The sequence below is a fragment of the Petaurus breviceps genome, unplaced genomic scaffold, assembly GCF_028583685.1.
Source record: "Petaurus breviceps papuanus isolate PSGF00001 unplaced genomic scaffold, PetGlider_PUasm1.0 76, whole genome shotgun sequence".
NCBI classification, from domain to species: domain Eukaryota; kingdom Metazoa; phylum Chordata; class Mammalia; order Diprotodontia; family Petauridae; genus Petaurus; species Petaurus breviceps.
The window spans coordinates 65,551,793-65,565,475 of NW_027186473.1; the positions used below are offsets into that span (position 1 = coordinate 65,551,793).

The 13,683-nt window shown below is 37.8% G+C and overlaps 1 protein-coding gene across 17 annotated transcripts in view; it reads left to right on the plus strand.

The window, feature by feature from the left end:
• The first annotated feature begins 283 nt into the window (after window positions 1-283).
• Window positions 284-13,683, plus strand: part of LOC138175205 (zinc finger FYVE domain-containing protein 26-like) — a 117,286-nt gene continuing 103,886 nt past the window's right edge. For all 17 annotated transcript variants that reach the window (XM_069105641.1, XM_069105645.1, XM_069105649.1 and 14 more), the window contains exons 1-3: window positions 284-378; window positions 1,066-1,326; window positions 6,850-6,928. In XM_069105641.1, the coding sequence (XP_068961742.1) occupies window positions 1,112-1,326; window positions 6,850-6,928 (294 nt within the window). In that variant the 5' untranslated portion in view covers window positions 284-378; window positions 1,066-1,111. The remainder of the gene's footprint in view (window positions 379-1,065; window positions 1,327-6,849; window positions 6,929-13,683) is intronic.

Sequence of the window (13,683 nt, forward strand, 5' to 3'; positions counted from 1 at the left end):
TATTCCTCCAGCTATTTAAATTGTCCATAATTTTCCTAATGGAGTATTTTTTAAATGACTCCTGGTTAAACATCTGCCAGCACAACTCTGGTTTACTCCCCTAGCATGGAATGTGTCTTCAGTGGTAAGACTCTTAGTCTGGTAGCGGGCCGGAAGTCTATTGAATAATACGTTCCAAATTTCCTGTTGAGTTTTCCAGGTTCCAGTCTGTGGCTTCAAATCCCCCCAATAAATATGGAGACTTATTTGCATATTTCCGTCATTCCACCAATCAGTGCGACAGGCGCTGATTTCTCTCCCTTCCGGGATAGCAGTCACCTGACTCAACTCTAAACATGGCTGCGCTGGCTTAGACACTAAACTCTGTGCCGCGAGTAGGTGAGTGCCGAGCGTCCCCGGGGAGTCAGTGGCGCCCTCCTAGACCCCTTCGAAGGGAACGGTTCCCGAACTCCAGCTCCTGGCTCAGATCTGATCCCTCCGGCCCTGGCGCAGGTCCAGGCTCCACATCCACTGTCTTGACATAATAGTACAAATCACAGGGGTTCGTGCCGCAGACGTTTCCCTCCAGGGGAATAGGAAGGGAATGATTTTTCCTTGGGCGATTTGGAGTCAGGAAAGGCGTAGTCATTTTCAGAAGGCGAGAAAGAGGAGTTGTGAATCAGTCTTGGGTAATCTTAATGGATGGTCCCATGGAAATACATCTGTCTCTATGCCTTTGAACTGTTCCTATGCCTGCCCTCCTCGTTTCTGCCTTTTTAGCATATTTCTCTTCCTGCAAAGCTAGTCTCAGATGCTACATTCTCTGTGCAGCCTTCCTGCAGTCCCACCACTCTAATCTATAGTTCTCTTGCCTGTCAGGTAACAGTGCCTTATAGACACTTATTTGTTCAGTTAAATACCTTCTTGAGTAAGGGAGGAAAATTGTCTGATTAAGCTTTCAAAATAAGAATTGATAACCTTTTTTTCCAAATCTACCTTTCTTTGATGTAACTAGCAATGGCTGATTAATCTAAGTCCAACTTCTATTGCTTTCCTGACTCTCCCTATTTGTTTTTCCATTTCTAGGAGGTGCTCTGAGAATGGAAAGATTGAGAGCAGTTCACTTTCCTTCATGCCTGCACTCTGTGCCGGGAAAATGCACCCATTTGGAAAAGAGGAAGCTGCCTCAGTAGAACATCTCTTTGAATTTTTTTGTGAGTGCCTGAAACATGGAGAATGGGAACTGGCACAGGCATGTGTCCCTCAGCTACACAAAGGACATGGGGATATCCCCAAGAAGGTGGAAAAGATCCTTCAGACTTTGGTGTCTTGTCCTGGCCTGATGAGGTAAATACCCTTAAGTGTTCCATCACCAACACTGTCCATTCACAATTTAATTAGTGTGTTACATTAAGATAATTAGTAGAGTGAAATTTCAGGTTTTGTTTAGGCATTTTCCCACATTCAGTAACTAGAAGATAAATTTCTTTTAATAATGAATAGAGAGATAACTTTGAAGCCAGAAACACCTGAGTTCTAGTTCAGTATCACACATACTGGCTATGTGTCATTGGGCAAGTCACTTAATTTGGATATCTCAAACTATATGTTACATAGACATATCCAAAAGTGAACTTACTATCTTTCTCCCAAAACTCCCCCCTCTTCTAGTTAAGAATTTTATTATTGCTGTCAAGGCAACCACCATTGATGGGGTACCTGGGGTCCATGTCAATTTGTGAAACCAACTTGTAAAACCAGTCTGTGACTTTGTAACTGCACTTTAAAGTTGTAACTGCAATTTGTCCTTTTCCATCCTTGAGCTCTGCCCCTTCTCCCAATCCCACTTTCCACCTAGGCAACACCTGTCACCCCTTTGTTTTTACTTAATCTCTTCATTTCTTCTGGGCCTGGCCCACATCCTCCTTTGTCCTTGCCTTTTGTCTCCTTCAACCTGGCCCAAATCTTATCTAAACTATTTATTCACATGCTCCTCTTGGTCAGCTCTGACCTTTGTCTATGTACTGAGGCCCCTCCCATCTGGTCAGCCCTGACAATGGCAGCCCTACCCTTTAAAGGTAAAAGCATGTACCCCTCTCACTTGCAGGTCCCCTAAAGGACTATTGCCCAGAAGCATAACAATAAACTTCTACAACTCTCACTCCAATTAAGCCTGAGACCTTGAATTCTTTCCAGATGATAATTGCAGGTTTTCTGGTCTTAGATAAGATCAGAATTCCTGCTGAACTTATTGGGATCCCGTCCCCCATCAGTTAGTTGCATGTTGTCTTCTTCATTATATTGTGAGCTCCTTGAGGACAGAAACTGTTTTTGCCTTTCTTTGTAACCGTAGTACTTAGCACAATGCCTGGCATATAGTAGGAATCTAATAAATGCATATTAATTTGACATGAGTTAATTTCTCAGTGGTCTAGGCAAGGTCTCTCAGATTCATAAGTTTCAGATAACATGCTGACCTGCATTGGTAGAGGGAATTCCTATTAATGGGTCTCAAAAGTATGCTCCAGGGACTATTTGGAGTCTTCTAGACCTTTTTGTATCCATCAGTAAATATTTATTAAGTGCCTACTATGTGCCAGACGCTGTGCTAAGTGCTAGAGAAACATATAAAGGTTAAAGATGATCCTGTCCTTAAAGAGCTTGCAATAAAATGGTGGTGATAGCACACAAGCACTTATGTGCAATCAAGCTATATTATATGCAGGATAAATTTGAAATAATCAAGAGGGGGAAGATATGAGAATTGAGTGGGATAGGAAAGAATTTCCTGTAGAAGATGAGATTTTTAGCTGGGACTTGAAGGAAGTCAGAAGAGCCAGTAGGCAAAGATGAGAAGGGAGAGTATTCAGACACAGGGGACAGCCAGTGCCCAGAGTTGGGAGGTGGAAAGACTTGTATAAGGAACCCCAAAGAGGCCAATGTCACTAGATCACAGTATGTAGAGGGAGGAAGAAGTGTGTAAGGTATAAGAAGACTGGAAACATAAGAGGGGGCCACCTTATGAAGGGCTTTGGATGTCATACTGGATTTTACATTTGATCCTGGAGGGGTAATATGTCCAGCACTGTGAACGTACAGTAGAAGACTGACTAGATTTGGGAGAGACTTGTGTCAAAAAGACCAAGCAGAGAACTAACTACAGAAGTGTAAGAATGGGGCAGTAACCACTAGCAGCAAGATGGTGGCAGTGACAGTGGAAGAAAGAGTGAATATACAAGAAATATTTCCAAAGTGAAAGGAACAGTCCTCGGCAACAGGGGGTCCTCAAAGTTAAAACTATTTTCATAGTATTACTGAGACATAGATATGAACTACATAAACAAAACTTTTTAGGGAATCCTCAATAATTTTTTTAAGAGTATAAAGAAGTATTGAGACCAAAAAGTTTGAGATCTGCTGCCTTGCATCAATGAAAAATCACAAGTCCTGATTCTTTTCTAGCCTGTATTTTTATTAGGCATTTATTAATTTATAAGCAGTATCTTATGACCATTATATAAAACTTGGTACAGAACCTGTCCAGGAAAGTACCCCTGAAACAGTCTTTTTAGAGACAACTAGTCTCTTTAAGAAGGGATGGATAGAACATTTTTAGAGAGTATTTTCTTTCATTCCTTCAAAAGTACAAATCTTGTCTTCCCCTATATGTGGGTGAAGATTTATTGCTGCTTAAGCCAATAAAAATGAAAGGGAATTCCATGTTGTATTCATAATATTGTTTCTGCTATTAAATGCTGTTGCTAAAGAAGCTGAATATATTATTCAGTCTTTTCTTTATATATACCTCAGCTTAGTAGAAAGGTGAAATTTAATAGATCCCTTTCTTCCTTTGGTTTTAGGTAAGTATCCTGTTTTTATAGTTTTTGTTCTAGACTGTGGCTGTTGGATTTGGGTTGCCAGCTACCAAAAAAAAAAATTCAAACTCCCATATCCTTTTCTTTTTATACAAAGAAGAAAAGTAAGGAGGGAGAATGAACTGAAGAAACTCTGCCAAAATAAATGCATGTTTTAAGGAAGTAAAAATTAATTTCAGTTCAACAAGTATTGTTTCCTCTTTTTGGAAATGCTGGGCTTGGTGCTAGGAGTACAAAGACAGTTCTTTTACTTAAGAAATTTGCATCTAGTAAATTGGGGAAAGGGATTTTCTGTGGGATCTTTGTTTTGTGATGGTGGGTAGGGCAAAAATGGGGAGAAAATTTGTAACTCAAAATCTTGTGGAAATGAATGATGTAAACTAAAAAATAAAAAAGAGAGAAAAAAAAGAAATTTGCATCTTACTTTAAATTAGGCTTGGTGGATTTCCAGATGAAATTGAAGATTAAAAGGCCTTTAGTTGAGTACTCCTGTACAAATAGAATAGCAATAATAGGTACTCTTGAGTTCTATGATACACTTTTTAGCAAAGCTGTTTAACAAATTTAATTTCTTCTAGAGATTTCTATAGCAAATCATCTCTAATGGTTTCTTCTTAAGTACCTACAAATATATTCAAGACTTCCTAATCCTAAATTCTCATCTATCTGTCCTACTAATTTGCTGCTATTCAACCTTGGCTTAGACCTCATCATTCTCAAGCTCCACTGCTTCCTCAAAATTTTAAAGTAACACTTCTTCCCACTTCTTTTAATTCAGCCTGTATTGTCCCTAAAATTATTGTGTTCATTGAAACCATATCCTTTGGAGGCCACACTTTTTTTATTGTTATCAAAACTTGGGGCAAAGTGGAAGGAGTGGTACATTCTTTGTTCCCCATTGCCTTCCGGGTATTTTCTCCAAGTCTGTTCCTTCCCTTTTTCCCTTTGAAGCTTATGCAGTTCATTTATACCATCCCATCTTCATTCTTATTACTATTCTCTTGGTCTTTGCTAGGTTGCCCAGGAGATAGAGTATCTGGCCTAGAGTCATCTTCCTGAGTTCAAATATAGCTTCAGAATTACTTTACAAGCTGTGTGACTCTGGGCAATTCACTTAACCCTTTTTACCTCAGTTTTCTCATCCATAAAATAACTGGAAATGGAAATGGCAAACAATTCTAGTATCTTAGTATCTTTGCCAGAAAAACTCCAAACAGGGTCACAAAGAGTTGGATATAACTGAAAAACAACTAGTTCATTGTCAACTTCTTCAGTGATTTTAATAAATTTGATGGTTCATCATCTTTTATGTGCCATCCTTTGTCAACATCCCTGAAGACTTTGGTATACATGTTGAAAGACCTGTCTAATAATCTTCACACAATTCATCACCACATTCAATTCCTTCTGTTCTATTATTGACTTCCAAACTCATTCTACACAATAACTATTAACAAAAGTTTTCATCTTTCTTCAAGGACGGAATCATACACTACCCTCTCACAACAGATGGATTTAACCTAATAACAATGAGGAGACAACGTATTAGAGCTTGTGGGATGCTGCTGAATGCTTTCATCAACAAAAGAGAATGATTTAGCCTTTGTCAAGATCCAGGCCATCTTCTTGTCACTCAGCCCTCCTTCATTCTCCAGAACTTCTCAGCATCATCACTTACCATCTCTTCCTTTCCTTTGATCTCAGAAGAAGAGATTTTGTTAATGCTCCTACTTGCATCCTTGATCCCTTTGCCTCCTGCCTTTTCTAGGACCTTGCTTCAGCAGTCATTCCCTCTTTTTAATGTATCTTCAATTTTCTGCCTACTGGTTCCTTCCTATCTGCCAACAAACATGACTTTAGTTCCTTCAATTCTAAAGAATTATTCCTGTGACCACTCTGCCCCATCTAGGTCCTATTACATCACTCTCCTCTCATTTGCTGCCAAACTTCTTTTAAAAAGGTGCCTTTGATTTGTCACCACATGTTCTTTTTCCAGCCTCTGTCATTTCAATTTTTACCTCCAAAACGCTGCTGAAACTGCTGTTCCAAGATCACTACTGACTTCCGAAGAGCCAGATTCACCAGGTTGTTGTTTTTACAATCATAGGATAAATGAAAGAATGAAAAAAAACATTAAGTGGTCTGGTCTCTGGAGTTGCTGACACAGGAAAAGCCATTTTTAAAGCAAAGCAAATCAGTCTGTTTGATTAATTCAGACTTTGGATAAATTTGATATTTAATGATTATCATGATATAGACAGAAAATCAAGGTTGTTCCCTGCTCACAAAATTCACATATCTCATTGAGGAAGATTACATTTATAGGAATAAATTTAGTTTTATGGCAGATAGCAGAGCGCACAGGTTCTTAGGGCTTAGTAGCAGGGCAGATTGTAAGGCTTGAAGATTCCGCATCTTACTAGAATCATTTTAGTGACTCCCTGCTTATTGGTACTGCATAAGTGGTCATCTCATCCCAATGGTACACCATCCACACAACAAAACCTTCTATTATCTTTGTTACTTCATCACTTCTCATTTCTATTCATTTACTAAGTCCTGGTAATTTTACTTCAGATTATCTTTTGCATGGATCCTTTCTTCTAGTATAGGACCTCATCATTGCCTCCCCTGGACTATCACATTAACTTCAGTTTTTTAAACGAGGAAATTTAGATTCACAAAATTGTCAAAGATTTGATTAGTATGTCAGTGCCAAAACTTAAATTGAAATCTTCTGACTCCCAAGACCAGTTGTGAGGAATTTAGATCCCAAGGTCGCACTGAAAAAAAAAATAGGTTAAATGTCGGGTATTGCATGTATGGGGGGATTTTCCTAAATAATTTCTGGGCTTTGGCTGCTTGTTACTTGTTGAAATCATCTTGCCTTTTCCAGTTTGACAAGATGGGGAACCTGTTTCTGAAATCACAGAGAAGAAATAAAAATACACTATTGTGAAACCTTGAACAACTCTATTTCTTCTTACCCTTTCAGGTGTGAGCAGCACAAGAATCCCCAAAGATTGGCCTGGATTTGGCTTCTGATGCTTGAAAAATGGCTAGAATGGGACCTGGTAAGGATCTTCTTTACAACTCAAATTAGCCCCTGAGGTGGAGATTGAGGATGAGGTGTTAGTAGTGGAATCCTTAGGTTTTCTGTTGTGGGTGATTTTTTTTCATCTGAGATTTTCCAAAGTTTATATAACAAGGCTTCATTAAATAGAGCTTCTTAGAGGCTGACTTGAGTGTGGACCACTATTGAATACAAGGATGGATATAAAAGAGAAGATAGACAAAAGGTCATAGTCTACATAAAGTTAAACTACACTTACTTATATATGGTAATAGGAGACTATGTAAATAATTGAAATCCAGAAATATTTTTTTCAAATGCTTTATTAACTTCTGATTTATATCATTTGTTTCTGCCAGATTTTGAGTTAGAAATTTTCTCCCCGTTTTTCTCCTATCTGCCACCCCAAAATAGCAGTCCCATAGGATATCCCCTCCTTCTATCTGTTCTCTCCCATATTTTCTCCTATACCCCTTTTGACTTTTCCAGTGGATCTCTGTGCTCCAGTGCCTATATATCTTATTTCCCAATTACATGTAAAATAGTATTAATAATAGTATATATATTTGACTTTAAAATATTGAATTCCAGATTCATTCCCTTTCTTCCTTGTCACCCATAAGTAGTTCAGTATAGGTTGTGTGTGGCTAATGCAAAACAATAACATAGTAGATATATTGTAAAAAGACTGACTATATTTCCTTCCCTCCTATCCCACCTCCCACTTGTTCTATTCTCTACTTTGATCCTGTCCCTTTTCAAAAGTGGATGCTAACAACAACAACTTCCCCCCCCCCCCCCAGCTTCCCTCTCATCCCCTTCCCCCCCTACTCTCCTATAGGGTGAGATACTCTATTTAGTGTGTATTTCATTCCCTCCTCAAGCCAAATTCAATGGGAATGAAGTTGACCCGTTCCCTTTTGCCTTCCTATTCTTCCCCTCCATTGTAACCATTTTCCCTTGCCTCTTCTGTATGAGATAGTTTATCCCATTCTGTCTCTCCCCATCTCTTCTCATTATATTTCTCTCTCACCTCTTAATTTCACCTTTTAAGTATCATCCCTTCCTCTTAAATTGGTCCTGTGCCCTCTATCTATGTATACCTCCTGTCAACATCTATACACACATTCACATATGAATTCATATGCCCATATACCCTCAAATATAGACATATATATTTCTATTCCTTTCAACTACTGAGAAAAGTTTCAAAAGTTACAATTATTGTTTTTCCATGTAGGAATGTTAATAGTTCAAATTTGATATTTCCTTGTGATTTCTTTTCCCTGTTTACCTTCTCATGCTTCTCTTGCTTCTTGTATCTGAATGTCAGATTTTCTATTCAACTCTGGTTTTTTCAGCAAGAATGCTTGAAAGTCCTCTATTCCACTGAATGACCATATTTTCCCCTGAAACATGATACTCAGTTTTGCTAGGTAGGTGACTCTTGGTTTTAATCCCAGCTCCTTTGCCCTCTGGAATATCATATTCCAAGCCCTTTGATCACTCAGTGTAGAAGCTGCCAGATCCTGATTTATCCTGATTGTTTTTCCATGATATTAAACTTGTTTCTTTCTGGCTGCTTATAAAATTCTCTCCTTAATCTGGGAATTCCAGAACCTGGCTATAATATTCCTAGGAGTTTTCTTTTTGGGATCTTTTTCAGGAGGTGATCGGTGGATTCTTTCAACCTCTATTTTGCCCTCTGGTACTAAAACATCAGGGCAGTTTTCTTTGAGAACTTCCTGGAGGATGATTTCTAGGTTCTTACTTTGATCATGGCTTTCAGGTAGTCCAATAATTTTTAAAGGATCTCTCCTGGATCTATTTTCCAGGTCAGTGGTTTTTCCCATGACATATTTCACATTGCCTTCTATTCTTTCATTTGTTTGGATCTGTTTAACAGCATCTTGATTTCTCATAAAGTCATTAGCTTCCATTTACTCCAATCTAATTCTGAAGCTATGATTCTCCTCATTGAGCTTTTGAGATTCTTTTTCCATCTGGCAAATTCGGCTTTTTAGGGCATTCTTCTCCTCATTGCCTTTTTGAGCCTCTTTTGCCATTTGAGTTAGTCTGTTTTTTAAGGTATTATTTTCCTCAGTCAGGCTGTTGACTCTCATTTCATAATTTTCTTGCATTGTTCTCATTTCTCTTCCCAATTTTTCCTCCACTTCTCTTATCTGCTTCTTAAGGTCCTCTATGGCTTGTATTTTCCTTTGAAGCTTTTGGTGCAGGAGTTCTGACTTCACTATTTTCCTCCTTTTCCATGCTTTGCTCCTTTTTGTCCCCAAAATAGGAGTCTAACATTGGAATCTTCTGTCTGCTTTGTTTCCTTTGCCTGGTCATGTCGCCCCTCAGTCACTTGACCCCTGGGCTCTTTGCCACAGTAGGACTCTGCCACCAGACAGGGGAGCTTTCGTCCCAAACACTGGGATTTTCTCAGCTGCCGGAGGTATTAGATGGGTACCCTCTCTGAGGTCTCCACACACTCTGACAAGCTGGACACACACCCCAGGACCTCCGCCCTAGACTGCAATCCAGATCCAAGAAGGTTAAAGCAAGAGCGATTACCCCTCAGACTGGTGCTTGGTCCCCCTATACTTTGCAGGCCAGGAGCTGAAGCTGCCACCTGGCACTGGCTGGCTGTGCAGGCCTCTCAGTGGCTTCTCGCCCCGGGGGGCAAAAGCCAAGCACTCCCACTTACTGGTCCCAAACTCCAGATTGTACTGACCTCTCACTTTGTCCTTTGTTGATATGTGTTGATAATTCTGGAAAGGGCCACAGCTGCTGCTAATCTGACATCCCTCCAGCAGGAGGCTGGTCAGGCCTACCCTGGGGCTACAGCCTTGTGTGGGGCTGGGTTGGGCTGTCCTCAGCAGCAGGTTAGCTGCTCTGTGTCATTTTGTGGGTCCTACAGTTCCAAAGTTTGTTTAGAGTCCCCTTTTTACATGGATTGGGGATTGTGGAATCTGGAGCCGCCGGGAGGTGGTGCTTCTACTCTGCCATCTGAACTCCACCCCCCACCCCCAAATATTTTTAAAACCTCATTGTAGTATTATGGCTTAGGATTCAGTTTACCATAGGTATGCATGCGCATGCATTTGTATAATTAAAAGAACATTAACCATGTTAAGGGTACAAGTAGGGTTTTTTTTAATCTAATTATAAGAATTTTTTTTCTTCCCTTTAGAAACAGTTTACATAGTAAATCGGTCAAAACACATTTCTTGGCATTACTCTGAGGCAATACTGATTCATATTTGTTAGCTTTTATTTGAATGACTGTATACATTAAAAGTTTTTTGTAAGCCTACATTTATGGTCCAAGTCTTCTCATCAGACCACATTCTTTTCTTCATTCCAAATTGCATTTTACTCTGGTTTTATTGTCAACAGAGACCAAATCTTTTCAGCAGAGATCCCAAAAAGCAGCCAAGATGGGTCACTTAAATTGTCCTCTTCTCCCAGCCTCTACCATCTGCCTGAGGAAGGTATTAATGTGTATTAATGACCAAAATCAAATAAGAAAAAAGGAGACACAAGCTTGGTTCCTTCATGAGTTTTTAGTTTATTAGATTATATTTAGTATTTATATTTATAATTTATTATTATATTTATATAAATATATAATCATAATTAAATATATATTTAGTCAATGTGATTATAGTTTAGTTTCAAATTTATGGAAGTAGTTTGAAATAAATTGTTTAACAATTTCTGAAGAGGAAAAGTTTATTGTTCCCAATTAGAGCTCTTTCTGTCTTAAACATTGAATTTCTTGAGCCAAGTGGACTCTTTCCTCTCATTTGCTTGCTTTATGAATGGTTGCTCAACTGGATCAGGAGTGTTCTGGTATCAGGGATTTCATTATCTCCAGTCACTCCTTCCCTGCCCTGTCTTTTTCCTCCATTTCATAGGACAGGCTGAGCATGGCTTTTGTCTTGGTTTCTCCAGGATTAAATAGTTTTGCCCCTTAAAATCACAGTAACACTTTTTTTTAAAGCAGCTTCAAAGATGTGATGGGTCCTCCCGGAGCTTATTACACTTAGCCTAAAAGCCACATGGAACCTACGATATTAACCTCTGACTTTTATTAGCAAGGTGCTTCCAAACGAGACAAAAAAGTTATGCTTTCTTTTAGACTGCTTGCTGTGTTTCCTTTTCTAAACCCCCTAACTTCTGGTAAAAGGTTCTTTTTTGATTTTCAGATTATTATGTAACCTTTTCTTTGTTCCACTTTTGCTCTTCTCTCTTTCATTTTGTTGTAATTTTTCTAGGTATTATTTTCAGGGTGGGTCTTGTACTCAAGAAGGTTAGCACCTGTGTTTTAGATACAATAAATAAATTCTTTACCGTTGAGGAAAAATATGAATATGAAATCTGTTTGTGAATGTGTGGATAATGATTGTCAAGTAATGAATAAAATAAATGTTAATCAGCTTGGCTTTAGAATTCTAAATGGAAACATTAACCTGTTCCTGTCAATTAAGAATATGCTGCCTGGGTAACACTTATTTCTCACAGACCCTAGCAACATTATTTCTCTTCCTTCAACTCTCATAGTCTTCCATTCTTTACTCCCTCCTGAAAAGATCATGACACACAAATTAATGAAAATGTCATAAAAAAAATAAGGAACTATCACATTAAAAATATTAATGGAAACAGTGCATAACTTTAGAAGATTTGCAAGACATAAAATCATTCTACCAACATCATCTACACTCTTATTCACTAGTTAAGAAGATCAAGAAGGACTTATTAAAGCAGAAATCCCATTTACAATAAAAGGAAGCCCATCAAATATGTAGGAATTAACCCACCTAGAATACTTAGGATCCCTGTTATAAGGGCTATAAAATTAGAGTAACCAAAATAGAGGAGGACCTAAATAATTGGAGGGATATTTGTTATTAATAAGATAGGTAATAAGACAAATTGGTCCAAATGAATTTATACATTTAACCCAATCATTATTGATTTTTCTTTATAGAATGAGATACAAATTATAATACAGTTTACATAGAAAAAACAAAGAGCCAGGAATATTTATAGGCACATTGAAAAGTTGGGGAAGGTGGTCTTGCACTTTCAGGTTTTAAAAAATAATAAAGAGGTTATCGTCAAAATTGGTATTAGGCAAAAAATTGAAAATCCACCAGCTATCCGAACAAATGTATGCAGAAAATTAGTGTTTAATAAACCTGTAGGAAGTGAATTGGGGGAATAATTCATTAGTTTATTTATGAGTTTAAGAAAATTTCTTGGCAGTTTTGGAAAGGGATTTAGAACCTTACCTTATACTATATTCCCTTGGTGAAATCCAGCAGGATGATAGACTTATACTTTTTTTTTTAATATATAAAAAGTTGGAAGAAACTGAAATAGTTTTCTCATTTGTAAAAAGAGGGTAAATATTTTTTTTTTTTTGCTTTTTGGTGGGCAGTTGGGTTTAAGTAACTTGCCCAAGTTCACACGGCTAGGTTTTTTGTTTGTGTGTGTTAAGTGTCTGAGGCCATATCCAAACTCAGGTCCTCCTAACTCCAGGGCCAGCACCCTACTCACTGCGCCACCTAGTAGCCCCCCAGGGTAAATATTTTTCTGTGCAACAAATAGAAGGGATGATTAGCACCACTTCGTTAAAATAATGAAAGATAATAGATTAGGGGAAATATTTAACACAGATGTGATGGATAAAAAATCCTGACATTTAACATATGTAGGGAGCTGTTTATAATGTGCTGTGGTAACATTCACTCCATAGTGGGTAAATGATCAAAAGATAAGGACAAAGAATGAGATCATTTTCAGAAAAAGGAAAAAAAAAGCTTGTTAAGAATGACTTCAATAATATTTAAGTAAGAAACAGACAAGCTACATAGTTTTGAAAATATGTTGAATTAATTATATACTTAAAAATTAAAATAAATTGGTCATAATACACATACAGACTTAACAGCTTCATGTACTCTTTTTTTGTTCTTTGCATATGAAAATCGTCAACTTGTTATTAGGCATTAAGATCAGAATTTTAAAGCCAAATAATCTGGAAAAACCCTTATGAAATAATGCAAATGGAAAAAAAAAACTTTAAAACTGGAAGAAAGACTATGCATTAACCACAATCAAGTAAGCTAAGTAAATGAAAATGAATGTACAAAGAATTTTGGTGGGCATTCTGACAGTGATTGAATAATTGCTAACCAATTAGAATTGGTTTTAGTCAATTTCATTATTAAGTTTCTGTTGGGTTTTTGTTTTTTTTTTTTTTGCCTTTTGGAGGGAAATAGGGTGGGGTTAAGTAACTTGCCCAAGGTTACATGGCTAGTTTTTTTGTGTGGGTGTTGTGTCTGAGGCCAGAAGCCAACCTCCTGTGCTTTACTCACTGTGCCACCTAGCCAGCCCCTCAGTATTAAGTTTTAAATGATATGTTTAACAATGATAAAAGAAATAGGATTATGTGTGAAGAGTTTTTGTCTTTTATCCCTTTGTATTTTGAATGGACTTTTGGTTGGGATACCCTTCATATTGTTTCTTATTTAAAAGAGCTGTAACAGATGTCATCAGGGCTTTGATATATAGCATTATCATTTGTTTGTCCATGGACCCACCTCAGGCCATAGATTTGTTCTTATTGGTCCAATGGGATAAGGAGTTCAATTTTTGAACTGAAAAAGGTTGTGAAACTTAATGGTTAAGGAACTATGTATGCCTCTAGGCTAAATGTAATTGTGAAATGAGAAGATGCAACTT